Genomic DNA, 17,510 nt, shown 5'->3' on the forward strand with positions numbered 1-17,510 from the left:
TTAGTGGCATGCCTCCTTGTTTTAGTTCACAGACTGACAGACGGACTGGTTTGGTTAGCGGCATGCCTCCTTGTTTTAGTTCACAGACTGACAGACGGACTGGTTTGGTTATCGGCATGCCTCCTTGTTTTAGTTAAGACTGACAGACGGACTGGTTTGGTTAGCGGCATGCCTCCTTGTTTTAGTTCACAGACTGACAGACGGACTGGTTTGGTTAGCGGCATGCCTCCTTTTAGTTCAGACTGACAGACGGACTGGTTTGGTTAGCGGCATGCCTCCTTGTTTTAGTTCACAGACTGACAGACGGACTGGTTTGGTTAGTGGCATGCCTCCTTGTTTTAGTTCACAGACTGACAGACGGACTGGTTTGGTTAGTGGCATGCCTCCTTGTTTTAGTTCACAGACTGACAGACGGACTGGTTTGGTTAGTGGCATGCCTCCTTGTTTTAGTTCACAGACTGACAGACGGACTTGTTTGGTTAGTGGCATGCCTCCTTGTTTTAGTTCACAGACTGACAGACGGACTGGTTTGGTTAGCGGCATGCCTCCTTGTTTTAGTTCACAGACTGACAGACAGACTGGTTTGGTTAGCGGCATGCCTCCTTGTTTTAGTTCACAGACTGACAGACGGACTGGTTTGGTTAGCGGCATGCCTCCTTGTTTTAGTTCACAGACTGACAGACGGACTGGTTTGGTTAGCGACATGCCTCCTTGTTTTAGTTCACAGACTGACAGATGGACTGGTTTGGTTAGCGGCATGCCTCCTTGTTTTAGTTCAGACTGACAGACGGACTGGTTTGGTTAGTGGCATGCCTCCTTGTTTTAGTTCACAGACTGACAGACGGACTGGTTTGGTTAGCGGCATGCCTCCTTTTTTTAGTTCACAGACTGACAGACAGACTGGTTTGGTTAGCCTCATGCCTCCTTGTTTTAGTTCACAGACTGACAGACGGACTGGTTTGGTTAGTGGCATGCCTCCTTGTTTTAGTTCACAGACTGACAGACGGACTGGTTTGGTTAGCGGCATGCCTCCTTGTTTTAGTTCACAGACTGACAGACGGACTGGTTTGGTTAGCGGCATGCCTCCTTGTTTTAATTCACAGACTGACAGACGGACTGGTTTGGTTAGTGGCATGCCTCCTTGTTTTAGTTCACAGACTGACAGACGGACTGGTTTGGTTAGTGGCATGCCTCCTTGTTTTAATTCACAGACTGACAGACGGACTGGTTTGGTTAGCGGCATGCCTCCTTGTTTTAATTCACAGACTGACAGACGGACTGGTTTGGTTAGTGGCATGCCTCCTTGTTTTAGTTCACAGACTGACAGACGGACTGGTTTGGTTAGTGGCATGCCTCCTTGTTTTAATTCACAGACTGACAGACAGACTGGTTTGGTTAGTGGCATGCCTCCTTGTTTTAGTTGCGTTTTGATGTCCTTCCCAGTAACAGCCATCCATTCTTGTCTGTTTCAAAACATTGGCTTCTGATATAATCTTTCTCCATGAGAAGCAGCACCCAAGCAAATCAATGGCGCCCGTGTGATTGAGTGCAAACAGAGATACGGTAGCATGTGTTAATGTTTAGTAGCTGTTGTTTATGGAACTGTGTGTGTGAGAGTGAGTTAGTACTCTCTGTCTCTAGATGTTGTTCCTGTCGTGGTGTTGTGGTTCGGGAGGAGGAAGGGAGGGCGACGTGGTGTTGTGGGTCAGTGTCTTTACACACAGCTGTATGATAGTAGCGTTAGATACCACGGTGTCATGACGTCGCCTGAGTGCGTGCTCCTCGGGCCAAAGTAAACAAGGAAAAGACCCATATTAAACTAGTTTAACCCTACCCCCCCCCCCCCCCCCCCCCCCATATTAAACTAGTTTAACCCTACCCCCCCCATATTAAACTAGTTTAACCCTACCCCCCCATATTAAACTAGTTTAACCCTAACCCCCCCCCCATATTAAACTAGTTTAACCCCCCCCCCATATTAAACTAGTTTAACCCTACCCCCCCCATATTAAACTAGTTTAACCCTACCCCCCCCATATTAAACTAGTTTAACCCTACCCCCCCCCCCATATTAAACTAGTTTAACCGTCCCCCCCATATTAAACTAGTTTAACCCTACCCCCCCATTTTAAACTAGTTTAACCCTACCCCCCCATATTAACCTAGTTTAACCCTACCCCCCCCCCCATGTTAAACTAGTTTAACCCCCCCCCCATATTAAACTAGTTTAACCCTACCCCCCCATATTAACCTAGTTTAACCCTACCCCCCCCATTTTAAACTAGTTTAACCCTACCCCCCCATATTAACCTAGTTTAACCCTACCCCCCCCATATTAAACTAGTTTAACCCTACCCCCCCATATTAAACTAGTTTAACCCTACCCCCCCCCCCATATTAAACTAGTTTAACCCCCCCCCCATATTAAACTAGTTTAACCCTACCCCCCCCATATTAAACTAGTTTAACCCTACCCCCCCCATATTAAACTAGTTTAACCCTACCCCCCCCCCCATATTAAACTAGTTTAACCGTCCCCCCCATATTAAACTAGTTTAACCCTACCCCCCCATTTTAAACTAGTTTAACCCTACCCCCCCATATTAACCTAGTTTAACCCTACCCCCCCCCCCATGTTAAACTAGTTTAACCCCCCCCCCCCATATTAAACTAGTTTAACCCTACCCCCCCATATTAACCTAGTTTAACCCTACCCCCCCCATTTTAAACTAGTTTAACCCTACCCCCCCATATTAACCTAGTTTAACCCTACCCCCCCCCCCCCCCCCCCCCCCATGTTAAACTAGTTTAACCCCCCCCCCCCATATTAAACTAGTTTAACCCTACCCCCCCATATTAACCTAGTTTAACCCTACCCCCCCCCCCATATTAAACTAGTTTAACCCCCCCCCCCCCCCCCCCCCCATATTAAACTAGTTTAACCTGCCCCACTCAAATTTCAAATTTCGTTGCCAGTAGTATAATGTAACATTGCAAATGTCATGTGTAAAGTAGTTTTTTTTTCATGTCTTCTTTTGGAACTAAACCTCCCTCCCTCTGCACTGCTTTGAACCACCTTTTGCTTCGTTGTTTTGGTGGTTTGGGCCTCATCTGCTCTGTCAGCAAAGTATTCCCATAGTTTGCTTCTGGAGCCAATTTTGTCAACAAGATGGAGGTATGTTTTCATTAGAAACCTTGCTGTCTACATTTACTCTCTCGCTTGCTCCTCAAAATTGGCCCGCTGTGTCAGCTGCATGCTGAAGTAGCCGGGCTAGTTTACGACTGAGATTCAGATAAATGACCTGACAGACCTGATCCTCTTAATCCTCGTATGATGCGAGACCCATTTTGACAGAAGCACTGAAAGTAACATAACTTCTAGAACAGTGCCGTTTTTCGTGTTCTAGTATAGGGAAAAAGTACAGAGGTTTCGGGATACCGTGCAACACTAGTCCAACAGTGTTGCTTCCCCTTTCTATGGCCGCCATATTGTTTCCATGTTATTGATGTAGCGTTACCATGGCGAATAACAACGTTCCTGTGAGCACAAAGCTATGTTAATAGCTGATAATATCAAATTTGAAATGTTTTTATCCTTTTGAAACTTTTGAGTGCCATGTTTACTGTACATTTTGTTGTGTTAAATGGGGTGGCAGGGTAGCCTAGTGGTTAGAGTGTTGGACTAATAACCGAAAGGTTTCATGTTCAAATCCCCGAGCTGTCGTTCTGCCCCTGAACAGGCAGTTAACCCACTGTTCCTAGGCCGTCATTGAAAATAAGAATTTGTTCTTAACTGACTTGCCTAGTTAAATGAAGGTAAAATAAAATAAAAAAATTCACTTGCTTTGGTAATGTAAATGTAAACTGACCAAAAGTATTATTCCAAAAGTTGATTTTGGAAAAAGACGCTCATCGACGTTCATAAGGAGTTGGTCCCCCCTTTGCCGCTCCACTCTTCTGGGAAGGCTTTCCACTAGATGCTGGAACGTTGCTGCTATAACAGCCTCCATTCTTCTGGGAAGACTTTCCACTAGATGTTGGAACGTTGCTGCTATAACAGCCTCCACTCTTCTGGGAAGACTTTCCACTAGATGTTGGAACGTTGCTGCTATAACAGCCTCCACTCTTCTGGGAAGGCTTTCCACTAGATGTTGGAACGTTGCTGCTATAACAGCCTCCACTCTTCTGGGAAGGCTTTCCACTAGATGTTGGAACGTTGCTGCTATAACAGCCTCCATTCTTCTGGGAAGACTTTCCACTAGATGTTGGAACGTTGCTGCTATAACAGCCTCCACTCTTCTGGGAAGACTTTCCACTAGATGTTGGAACGTTGCTGCTATAACAGCCTCCACTCTTCTGGGAAGACTTTCCACTAGATGTTGGAACGTTGCTGCTATAACAGCCTCCACTCTTCTGGGAAGGCTTTCCACTAGATGTTGGAACGTTGCTGCTATAACAGCCTCCATTCTTCTGGGAAGGCTTTCCACTAGATGTTGGAACGTTGCTGCTATAACAGCCTCCACTCTTCTGGGAAGGCTTTCCACTAGATGTTGGAACGTTGCTGCTATAACAGCCTCGATTCTTCTGGGAAGGCTTTCCACTAGATGTTGGAACGTTGCTGCTATAACAGCCTCCATTCTTCTGGGAAGGCTTTCCACTAGATGCTGGAACGTTGCTGCTATAACAGCCTCCATTCTTCTGGGAAGGCTTTCCACTAGATGTTGGAACATTGCTGCTATAACAGCCTCCACTCTTCTGGGAAGGCTTTCCACTAGATGTTGGAACGTTGCTGCTATAACAGCCTCCATTCTTCTGGGAAGGCTTTCCACTAGATGTTGGAACGTTGCTGCTATAACAGCCTCCATTCTTCTGGGAAGGCTTTCCACTAGATGTTGGAACGTTGCTGCTATAACAGCCTCCACTCTTCTGGGAAGGCTTTCCACTAGATGTTGGAACATTGCTGCTATAACAGCCTCCATTCTTCTGGGAAGGCTTTCCACTAGATGTTGGAACGTTGCTGCTATAACAGCCTCCACTCTTCTGGGAACACTTTCCACTCGATGTTGGAACGTTGCTACGGGGACTTGTTTCCATTCAGCCACGAGCGTTAGTGAGGTCGGGCGCTGACGTTGGGTCATTAGGCCCGGCTCGCAGTCACCGTTCCAATTGGTGGTTAAATAAAGGTCATTAGGCCCGGCTCGTAGTCACCGTTCCAATTGGTGGTTAAATAAAGGTCATTAGGCCCGGCTCGCAGTCACCTTTCCAATTGGTGGTTAAATAAAGGTGAGAAGAAAAACAAAAATTCATCCCAATGGCAAGTTCTTCCACACCGATCTTTTCAAACCATTGTCATGCCCAAACAGGAAAGGGTCTTCCCCAAACTGTTGCCACGAAGTTGGAAGCACAGAATTGTCTGGAATGTATGTATGCTGGAGCTTTAAGATTCTTCACTGGAACTAAGAGGCCTGAACCATTATAACAGCTCCTCAAGAGGCCTGGTCTAACAGTCGGCCAAAAGTTTCAAATGTGTGTGTTTGCTACTCCCACTAGATAAGCTTCTGCGTCTCTGTCTGTCTCTCTGTGTCTGTTTCTGTGTCTGTCTCTCACTCACTCTCTCTCTGTGTCTGTCTGTCTGTCTGTCTCTCTGTGTCTCTCTCTCTCTCTCTCTGTGTCTCTCACTCACTCTCTCTCTCTCTCTCTGTGTCTCTCTCTCTCTCTCTGTGTCTCTCTCTCTCTGTGTCTCTCTCTCTCCGTGTCTCTCTCTCTCTCTCTGTGTCTCTCTCACTCAGTCTGTCCTGTCTGTCCTGTCTGTCCTGTCTGTCTGTCTGTCTGTCTGTCTCGCTCTCTTTCCTCCTCAATTCAAGGGGCTTTATTGGCATGGGAAACATATGTTAACATTGCCAAAGCAAGTGAGGTAGATAATATATAAGTAGATAATAAACGAAAGTGAAAAGAACAATAGAAAGTAACAGTAAAACTTACTCCAAAAGAATAAATACATTTCAAATGTCATATTATGGGCAAATAGTTAAAAGTACAAAAGGGAAAATAAATAAACATAAATATGGGTTGTATTTACAATGGTGTTTGTTGTGGCAACAGGTCACAAATCTTGCTGCTGTGATGGCACACTGTGGTATTTCACCCAGTAGATATGGGAGTTTATCAAAATTGGATTTGTTTTCGAATTCTTTGTGGATCTGTGTAATCTGAGGGAAATATGTCTCTCTAATATGGTCATACATTGGGCAGGAGGTTAGGAAGTGCAGCTCAGTTTCCACCTCATTTTGTGGGCAGTGAGCACATAGCCTGTCTTCTCTTGAGAGCCAGGTTTGCCTGCGGCGGCCTTTCTCAATAGCAAGGCTATGCTCACTCAGTCTGTACATAGTCAAAGCTTTCCTTAAGTTTGGGTCAGTCACAGTGGTCAGGTTTTCTGCCACTGTGTACTCTCTGTTTGGGGCCAAATAGCATTCTAGTTTGTTCAGTTTTTTTGTAAATTCTTTCAAATGTGTCAAGTAATTATCTTTTTGTTTTCTCAATATTTGGTTGGGTCTAATATTGTTGCTGTCCTGGGGCTCTGTGGGGTGTGTTTGTGTTTGTGAACAGAGCCCCAGGACCAGCTTGCTTAGGGGACTCTTCTCCAGGTTTGTCTCTCTGTAGGTGATTGCATTGTTATGGAATCGCTTCCTTTTAGGTGGTTGTAGAATTTAACGGGTATTTTCTGGATTTGGATAATAATCGGGTATCGGCCTATGTCACGTTCGTTATAGCGTTGAGACCAAGGCGCAGCGTGATTTGAATACATCTTCTTTTAATGAAGGAAGAACACTGAACGAACTTGAAACAAAAACAACAAAACGAACGCGAAGCTATACAATAATAGTGCTGAAACAGGCAACTAAACATAGACAATAACCCACGAAATACCCAAGGAATATGGCTGCCTAAATATGGTTCCCAATCAGAGACAACGATAAACAGCTGCCTCTAATTGAGAACCAATCTAGGCAACCATAGACATACATAACACCTAGACTAGTGACCACCCATAGACATACATAACACCTAGACTAGTGACCACCCATAGACATACATAACACCTAGACTAGTGACCACCCATAGACATACATAACACCTAGACTAGTGACCACCCATAGACATACATAACACCTAGACTAGTAAACACCCATAGACATACAAAACCCCTAGACAGGAACAAAAACACATACATCACCCATGTCACACCCTGACCTCACCAAAACAATAAAGAAAACAAAGAATGCTAAGGTCAGGGCGTGACAGCATAATTCTGCTAATTCATTATTTGGTGTTTTACATTAACACAGGATATTTTTGCAGAATTCTGCATACAGAGTCTCAATTTGGTGTTTGTCCCATTTTGTGAGTTCTTGGTTGGTGAGCGGACCCCAGACCTCACAGACATAAAGGGCAATGGGTTCTGTAACTGATTCAAGTATTTTTCCGCCAGATCCTAATTGGTATGTTGAATTTTATTTTCCTTTTGATGGCATAGAAGGCTCTTCTTGCCTTGTCTCTCAGATCGTTCACAGCTTTGTGGAAGTTACCTGTGGCGCTGATCTTTAGGCCGAGGTACGTTGTTTGTGTTGCCTAGGGCAACGGTGTCTAGATGGAATTTGTATTTGTTGTCCTGGCAACTAGAACTTTTTTGGAACACCATTATTTTTGTCTTACTGAGATTTGCTGTCAGGGCCCAGGTCTGTCAGGGCCCAGGTCTGAACAGAATCTGTGCAGAAGATCTAGGTGCTGCTGTAGCCCCTCCTTGGTTGGGGACAGAAGCACCAGATCATCAGCAAACAGGAGACATTTGACCTCATATTCTAGTAGGGTGAGGCCGGGTGCTGCAGACTGTTCTAGTGCCCTCACCAATTCGTTCATATAGCAAAGCTGTCATCAAGGCAAAGGGTGGCTACTTTGAAGAATCTCAAATATAACATATATTTTTAGTAGCTTAACACTGTTTTGGTTACTACATGATTCCATATGTTTGTTATCTTATAGTTTTGATGTCTTCACTATTATTCTACAATGTAGAAAATAGTAAAAATTAAGAAAAACCCTTGAATGAGTAGGTGTTTAAACTTTTGTCTGGTACTGTACCCCACTTTGAAGAGGTTTGGTCTTACACTGCGTCCTTTTTTTTTGCTTTCTGTGTACATGTACATGGATTTTTATAATGTCAAATATTTGTTTCCCAAACCACTCCATCAATTTGTATAACCCTCATGCCAAATGAGTCTAAAGCTTTTTATTTTTTATTAACATGAGAAGACTTTGTTTTGTTTTGTGTGTTTGTCAGTTATGGTGTGCAGCAGGGTGAATACGTGGTCTGTCGTATGATAATTTGATAAAAACATTTTTTTGGTTGGAGGGTTTGTATTTTGTCCTGTAGTTCATTCAATGTAATTGGAGAATCCAGTGGGTTCTGGAATCCTGTGTGTTCTGGAATCCTGTGTGTTCTGGAATCCAGTGTGTTCTGGAATCCAGTGTGTTCTGGAATCCAGTGTGTTCTGGTAGTCTTTAATAGTTGATTCTAATGATTTGTATTTGATTATGTATATGTTTGCTGTTTGTTCTTTGTTATAGAGCTGAACAGATTGGAGAAGTGGTTCCTCCACACATCCCCATTTTGGATAGATAACTCTTTGTGTTATTCAATTAGTGTGTCTCTATATTTTTGAGTGAACGGGTTTCTCAATTTCTTTCTTTGGTTTTTGTATTCTTTGTCAAACCATTTGTCGTTGTTGTTTATTGTCTTCTGTTTTACTGTTTGACATGTTTAAATTGGATAGGGAAGCTGAGAGGTCAAATATACTGTTTAGATTGGATAGGGAAGCTGAGAGGTCAAATATACTGTTTAGATTGGATAGGGAAGCTGAGAGGTCAAATATACTGTTTAGATTGGATAGGGAAGCTGAGAGGTCAAATATACTGTTTAGATTGGATAGGGAAGCTGAGAGGTCAAATATACTGTTTAGATTGGATAGGGAAGCTGAGAGGTCAAATATACTGTTTAGATTGGATAGGGAAGCTGAGAGGTCAAATATACTGTTTAGATTGGATAGGGAAGCTGAGAGGTCAAATATACTGTTTAGATTGGATAGGGAAGCTGAGAGGTCAAATATACTGTTTAGATTGGATAGGGAAGCTGAGAGGTCAAATATACTGTTTAGATTGGATAGGGAAGCTGAGAGGTCAAATATACTGTTTAGATTGGATAGGGAAGCTGAGAGGTCAAATATACTGTTTAGATTGGATAGGGAAGCTGAGAGGTCAAATATACTGTTTATATTTGATAGGGAAGCTGAGAGGTCAAATATACTGTTTAGATTGGATAGGGAAGCTGAGAGGTCAAATATACTGTTTAGATTTGATAGGGAAGCTGAGAGGTCAAATATACTGTTTAGATTGGATAGGGAAGCTGAGAGGTCAAATATACTGTTTAGATTGGATAGGGAAGCTGAGAGGTCAAATATACTGTTTAGATTGGATAGGGAAGCTGAGAGGTCAAATATACTGTTTAGATTAGATAGGGAAGCTGAGAGGTCAAATATACTGTTTAGATTTGATAGGGAAGCTGAGAGGTCAAATATACTGTTTAGATTGGATAGGGAAGCTGAGAGGTCAAATATACTGTTTAGATTTGATAGGGAAGCTGAGAGGTCAAATCTACTGTTTAGATGTTCTACTGCCAAGTTCACACCTTCACTATTACAGTGAAACATTTTGTCCAGGAAGTTTTCTAGAAGGGATTGAATTCGTTGTTCCATAATTGTTTTTTGGTCGGTTTCCACACTACTTTCCTTCCATCTATGAATGTCTTAATATTATTCAGTTCCTTTGTACATGCCCAGCGTCCGACAGAGCTGCAGGAGTTGTGACCCGTTTGGGTTGGATGGAGAAGCTGTCTTCATTAAAGTATGGGGATTCTAGTGGGGGGGGGGAAATAGGTAGCACACAGGAGGACATTTTTCTCTGTTGAGAGAATTTCATTTTGAATTTCTAGCCAAATGTAAAATGTTTCTGTTTTGATTAATTTAATGGAGTGAGTTAGGTCTGCTCTATAACACATTAGCATACCCCCTGAGTCTCTTCCCTGTTTCACACCTGGTAGTGTGGTGAATGGGACTACCAGCTCTCTATAACCTAGAGGGCAACCAGTAGGTCCGTCTCCTCTATACCAGGTTTCTTGTAGGATGACAATGTCTGTATTTCTGATTTCTTTGTTGAAGTCCAGGTTCCTGCTCTTTAGGCCAAAGGCAGATGATCTCAGACCTGGGATATCCCAGGATGAGATGGTGAAGGCTTTGTGTTCCATAAAGGCAGATGATCTCAGGCCTTGGATATTCTAGAATGAGACAATGAAGGCTTTGTGTTCCATAAAGTGTCCAATGTTGTTAAGTCTTGTGGTTTGGCCTCAGGCCAGTAAGTGTGAGCTGAGCCTGCTGCGCATCTGGTACATGCCATTGGCTGGGGCGAGTGTAAGAGTGGGGCTTGAGCCTGTTTGCCTGCTCGGGGCTTGGGCCTGTTTGCCTGCTCACGGCCTGGGCGTATGTGTGTGACTTTCATGTCGAGGCCCTCTTTGCGAGAGTGGGGGGGGGGCGGGCATAGGTCTGATCTGAGGGGGCCTGAATGGGGTGTGGGATGAGCAACCAAAGAAAGTGTTAAACATATCTTGATATTCTCTCAACATGGTATAGGGTAGATGGACCCGCTGGTTGCCCTCTAGGTTACAGAGAGCTGGTAGTCCCAATCCAGGTGTGTCCAAACCTTTTGACTAGTACTGTTTGTGTATATATTTTAATATATTAATATCTTCTCCCTTTTTCATCCAGGTGGATTGTAGATATGGAAGGAGCCACGGGCACGCTCTACGAAGGAGAGAAATTTCAGCTGCTTTTCAAATTCAGTAGTCGGTATCCTTTCGATTCACCTCAGGTAAGTAGCTAGCTAGCCTAGCGCTTCCTCATTAATAAATAGTCACGTATATTTCTGTTGAATCCGTTAGCTAGGACACTCAATGACACAAGATCCATGCTCTGTCAGTAGGCTGGCTGAGTGGGTATGTTGCTTAGTAACAGGTAATTTGGCTGAGTGGGTATGTTGTTTAGTAACAGGTCATTTGGCTGATTGGGTATGTTGCTTAGTGACAGGTCATTTGGCAGAGTGGATATGTTGCTTAGTAACAGGTAATTTGGCTGAGTGGGTATGTTGTTTAGTAACAGGTCATTTGGCTGAGTGGGTATGTTGCTTAGTAACAGGTCATTTGGCTGAGTGGGTATGTTGCTTAGTAACAGGTCATTTGGCTGAGTGGGTATGTTGCTTAGTAACAGGTAATCTGGCTGATTGCGTACGTTGCTTAGTGACAGGTCATTTGGCAGAGTGGGTATGTTGCTTAGTAACAGGTAATTTGGCTGAGTGGGTATGTTGCTTAGTAACAGGTAATTTGGCTGAGTGGGTATGTTGCTCAGTAACAGGTAATTTGGCTGAGGTGGTATGTTGCTTAGTAACAGGTCATTTGGCTGAGTGGGTATGTTGCTTAGTAACAGGTAATTTGGCTGAGTGGGTATGTTGCTTAGTAACAGGTAATTTGGCTGAGTGGGTATGTTGCTTAGTAACAGGTCATTTGGCTGAGTGGGTATGTTGCTTAGTAACAGGTCATTTGGCTTAGTATAGAGAGGGTTCCAGTCTACTGGTCTGATGAAGAGGGTGGATATCATTCTGTAAGGTAGAGAGGGTTCCAGTCTGATGAAGAGGGTGGATATCATTCTGTAAGGTAGAGAGGGTTCCAGTCTGATGAAGAGGATGGATATCATTCTGTAAGATAGAGAGGGTTCCAGTCTAATGAAGAGGGTGGATATAATTCTGTAAGGTAGAGAGGGTTCCAGTCTAATGAAGAGGGTGGATATCATTCTGTAAGGTAGAGAGGGTTCCAGTCTAATGAAGAGGGTGGATATCATTCTGTAAGGTAGAGAGGGTTCCAGTCTACTGGTCTGATGAAGAGGGTGGATATCATTCTGTAAGGTAGAGAGGGTGCTGTAACCATAGCCTAGCAAGTAGTAAACTGACTTGAGGTCAGTGCACTTAGAGGATCGATGTTAGCTATATTATAATATTATAATGCCATTTAGCAGATTATTTTATCCAAAGAAGCTTACAGTCATGAGTAGGCATCAAGCAGGTATAGTGTTTGTGATTTCACTTTGACTTGTGGTTTTGATACAGTACCGTACTTTCATGTGGAGCAATATCCTTTACATGGTTTTCCACCTTTTAGTGTTCTCTCCCCTGGGTCATGTTCTCTCCCCTGGGTCATGTTCTCTCCCCTGGGTCATGTTCTCTCCCCTGGGTCATGTTCTCTCCCCTGGGTCATGTTCTCTCCCCTGGGTCATGTTCTCTCCCCTTCTCTCCCCTGGGTCATGTTCTCTCCCCTGGGTCATGTTCTCTCCCCTGGGTCATGTTCTCTCCCCTTCTCTCCCCTGGGTCATGTTCTCTCCCCTGGGTCATGTTCTCTCCCCTGGGTCATGTTCTCTCCCCTGGGTCATGTTCTCTCCCCTTCTCTCCCCTGGGTCATGTTCTCTCCCCTGGGTCATGTTCTCTCCCCTGGGTCATGTTCTCTCCCCTGGGTCATGTTCTCTCCCCTGGGTCATGTTCTCTCCCCTTCTCTCCCCTGGGTCATGTTCTCTCCCCTTCTCTCCCCTGGGTCATGTTCTCTCCCCTGGGTCATGTTCTCTCCCCTGGGTCATGTTCTCTCCCCTGGGTCATGTTCTCTCCCCTGGGTCATGTTCTCTCCCCTTCTCTCCCCTGGGTCATGTTCTCTCCCCTTCTCTCCCCTGGGTCATGTTCTCTCCCCTGGGTCATGTTCTCTCCCCTGGGTCATGTTCTCTCCCCTGGGTCATGTTCTCTCCCCTGGGTCATGTTCTCTCCCCTTCTTTCCCCTGGGTCATGTTCTCTCCCCTGGGTCATGTTCTCTCCCCTGGGTCATGTTCTCTCCCCTGGGTCATGTTCTCTCCCCTGGGTCATGTTCTCTCCCCTGGGTCATGTTCTCCCCCCTGGGTCATGTTCTCTCCCCTTCTCTCCCCTGGGTCATGTTCTCTCCCCTGGGTCATGTTCTCTCCCCTTCTCTCCCCTGGGTCATGTTCTCTCCCCTTCTCTCCCCTGGGTCATGTTCTCCCCCCTGGGTCATGTTCTCTCCCTTGGGTCATGTTCTCTCCCCTTCTCTCCCCTGGGTCATGTTCATTTATTCTAGAACTCACTCCCCTGGGTCATGTTCTCTCCCCTGGGTCATGTTCTCTCCCCTGGGTCATGTTCTCTCCCCTGGGTCATGTTCTCTCCCCTGGGTCATGTTCATTTATTCTAGAACTCACTCCCCTGGGTCATATTAATATTAATTTATTCTAGAACTCACTCCCCTGGATCATACTAATTTATTCTAGAACTCACTCCCCTGGATCATATTAATATTAATTTATTCTAGAACTCACTCCCCTGGATCATACTAATTTATTCTAGAACTCACTCCCCTGGATCATACTAATTTATTCTAGAACTCACTCCCCTGGATCATATTAATTTATTCTAGAACTCACTCCCCTGGATCATATTATTTTATTATAGAACTCACTCCCCTGGATCATACTAATTTATTCTAGAACTCACTCCCCTGGATCATACTAATTTATTCTAGAAGTCACTCCCGTGGATCATACTAATTTATTCTAGAACTCACTCCCCTGGATCATATTAATTTATTCTAGAACTCACTCCCCTGGATCATATTATTTTATTATAGAACTCACTCCCCTGGATCATACTAATTTATTCTAGAACTCACTCCCCTGGATCATACTAATTTATTCTAGAAGTCACTCCCGTGGATCATACTAATTTATTCTAGAACTCACTCCCCTGGATCATACTAATTTATTCTAGAACTCACTCCCCTGGATCATATTAATTTATTCTAGAACTCACTCCCCTGGATCATATTATTTTATTATAGAACTCACTCCCCTGGATCATACTAATTTATTCTAGAAGTCACTCCCCTGGATCATATTATTTTATTCTAGAACTCACTCCCCTGGATCATATTATTTTATTATAGAACTCACTCCCCTGGATCATACTAATTTATTCTAGAAGTCACTCCCCTGGATCATATTATTTTATTCTAGAACTCACTCCCCTGGATCATATTATTTTATTATAGAACTCACTCCCCTGGATCATATTATTTTATTATAGAACTCACTCCCCTGGATCATACTAATTTATTCTAGAACTCACTCTCCTGGATCATATTAATATTAATTCATTCTAGAACTCACTCCCCTGGATCATACTAATTTATTCTAGAACTCACTCTCCTGGATCATATTAATATTAATTCATTCTAGAACTCACTCCCCTGGATCATACTAATTTATTCTAGAAGTCACTCCCGTGGATCATACTAATTTATTCTAGAACTCACTCCCCTGGGTCATATTAATTTATTATAGAACTCACTACCCTGGATCATATTAATTTATTCTAGAACTCACTCCCCTGGATCATACTAATTTATTCTAGAACTCACTCCCCTGGATCATATTAATATTAATTTATTCTAGAACTCATCCCCCTGGATCATACTAATTTATTCTAGAACTCACTCCCCTGGATCATATTAATTTATTCTAGAACTCACTCCCCTGGATCATACTAATTTATTCTAGAACTCACTCCCCTGGATCATATTAATATTAATTTATTCTAGAACTCATCCCCCTGGATCATACTAATTTATTCTAGAACTCACTCCCCTGGATCATATTAATTTATTCTAGAACTCACTCTCCTGGGTCATATTAATATTAATTTATTCTAGAACTCACTCCCCTGGATCATATTAATATTAATTTATTCTAGAACTCACTCTCCTGGATCATATTAATATTAATTCATTCTAGAACTCACTACCCTGGATCATGTTAATTTATTCTAGAACTCACTACCCTGGATCATACTAATTTATTCTAGAACTCACTACCCTGGATCATACTAATTTATTCTAGAACTCACTCCCCTGGATCATACTAATTTATTCTAGAACTCACTACCCTGGATCATACTAATTTATTCTAGAACTCACTCCCCTGGATCATACTAATTTATTCTAGAACTCACTCCCCTGGATCATATTAATATTAATTTATTCTAGAACTCACTCTCCTGGATCATATTAATATTAATTCATTCTAGAACTCACTACCCTGGATCATACTAATTTATTCTAGAACTCACTACCCTGGATCATACTCATTTATTCTAGAACTCACTCCCCTGGATCATATTAATATTAATTTATTCTAGAACTCACTCTCCTGGATCATATTAATATTAATTCATTCTAGAACTCACTACCCTGGATCATGTTAATTTATTCTAGAACTCACTACCCTGGATCATACTAATTTATTCTAGAACTCACTACCCTGGATCATACTAATTTATTCTAGAACTCACTCCCCTGGATCATACTAATTTATTCTAGAACTCACTACCCTGGATCATACTAATTTATTCTAGAACTCACTCCCCTGGATCATACTAATTTATTCTAGAACTCACTCCCCTGGATCATATTAATATTAATTTATTCTAGAACTCACTCTCCTGGATCATATTAATATTAATTCATTCTAGAACTCACTACCCTGGATCATACTAATTTATTCTAGAACTCACTACCCTGGATCATACTAATTTATTCTAGAACTCACTCCCCTGGATCATATTAATATTAATTTATTCTAGAACTCACTCTCCTGGATCATATTAATATTAATTCATTCTAGAACTCACTACCCTGGATCATACTAATTTATTCTAGAACTCACTACCCTGGATCATACTAATTTATTCTAGAACTCACTACCCTGGATCATACTAATTTATTCTAGAACTCACTCCCCTGGATCATACTAATTTAATCTAGAACTCACTACCCTGGATCATACTAATTTATTCTAGAACTCACTCCCCTGGATCATATTAATTTATTCTAGAACTCACTCCTCTGGATCATACTAATATTAATTTATTGGTGGCTCATAATTGGATACTGACCTAGGACACAGTGGAGACAGATCTCTCTCCAGCTTTCTCTCTCTCTCGCACTCTCTCTCTCACCCTGCCTCTCTCTCTCTCACCCTACCTCTCTCTCTCTCTCACCCTGCCTCTCTCTCTCTCTCACCCTGCCTCTCTCTCTCTCACCCTGCCTCTCTCTCTCTCACCCTGCCTCTCTCTCTCTCTCTCTCTCTCGCTGCCTCTCTCTCTCTCTCGCTGCCTCTCTCTCTCTCTCACGCTGCCTCTCTCTCTCTCACGCTGCCTCTCTCTCTCTCACGCTGCCTCTCTCTCTCACGCTGCCTCTCTCTCTCTCACGCTGCCTCTCTCTCTCTCACGCTGCCTCTCTCTCTCTCACGCTGCCTCTCTCTCTCTCACCCTGCCTCTCTCTCTCTCACGCTGCCCCTCTCTCTCTCTCACGCTGCCCCTCTCTCTCTCTCACGCTGCCCCTCTCTCTCTCTCACGCTGCCTCTCTCTCTCTCTCACGCTGCCTCTCTCTCTCTCTCTCTCACGCTGCCTCTCTCTCTCTCTCTCTCACGCTGCCTCTCTCTCTCTCTCTCTCACGCTGCCTCTCTCTCTCTCTCTCTCACGCTGCCTCTCTCTCTCTCTCTCACGCTGCCTCTCTCTCTCTCTCACGCTGCCTCTCTCTCACGCTGCCTCTCTCTCACGCTGCCTCTCTCTCTCTCTCACGCTGCCTCTCTCTCTCTCTCACGCTGCCTCTCTCTCTCTCTCACGCTGCCTCTCTCTCTCTCACGCTGCCTCTCTCTCTCTCACGCTGCCCCTCTCTCTCACGCTGCCCCTCTCTCTCTCACGCTGCCCCTCTCTCTCTCTCACGCTGCCCCTCTCTCACGCTGCCCCTCTCTCACGCTGCCCCTCTCTCACGCTGCCTCTCTGTCTCTCTCTCTCTCACGCTGCCTCTCTCTCTCTCTCTCACGCTGCCTCTCTCTCTCTCTCACGCTGCCTCTCTCTCTCTCTCACGCTGCCTCTCTCTCTCTCTCACGGTGTCTCTCTCTCACGGTGTCTCTCTCTCACGGTGTCTCTCTCTCACGCTGCCTCTCTCTCTCTCTCTCACGCTGCCTCTCTCTCTCTCTCACGCTGCCTCTCTCTCTCTCTCACGCTGCCTCTCTCTCTCTCTCACGGTGTCTCTCTCTCACGGTGTCTCTCTCTCACGGTGTCTCTCTCTCACGGTGTCTCTCTCTCACGCTGCCTCTCTCTCTCACGCTGCCTCTCTCTCTCACGCTGCCTCTCTCTCTCACTGGCTCTCTCTCTCACCCTGCCTCTCTCTCTCTCTCACCCTGCCTCTCTCTCTCTCTCACGCTGCCTCTCTCTCTCACGCTGTCTCTCTCAATTCAATTCAATTC

At 44.1% G+C, this 17,510-nt stretch overlaps 1 protein-coding gene across 2 annotated transcripts in view; it reads left to right on the top strand.

Moving 5' to 3' along the window:
• The window catches only part of ube2w (ubiquitin-conjugating enzyme E2W (putative)), a 50,605-nt gene that overhangs the window by 3,811 nt on the left and 29,284 nt on the right, over nt 1-17,510 (top strand). For both annotated transcript variants that reach the window (NM_001165151.1, XM_090198988.1), the window contains 1 exon segment: nt 10,875-10,977. In NM_001165151.1, the coding sequence (NP_001158623.1) occupies nt 10,875-10,977 (103 nt within the window).

This window comes from Oncorhynchus mykiss, chromosome 15 (genome assembly GCF_057628025.1).
Source record: "Oncorhynchus mykiss isolate SJ-2025 chromosome 15, ASM5762802v1, whole genome shotgun sequence".
Taxonomy (NCBI): Eukaryota; Metazoa; Chordata; class Actinopteri; order Salmoniformes; family Salmonidae; genus Oncorhynchus; species Oncorhynchus mykiss.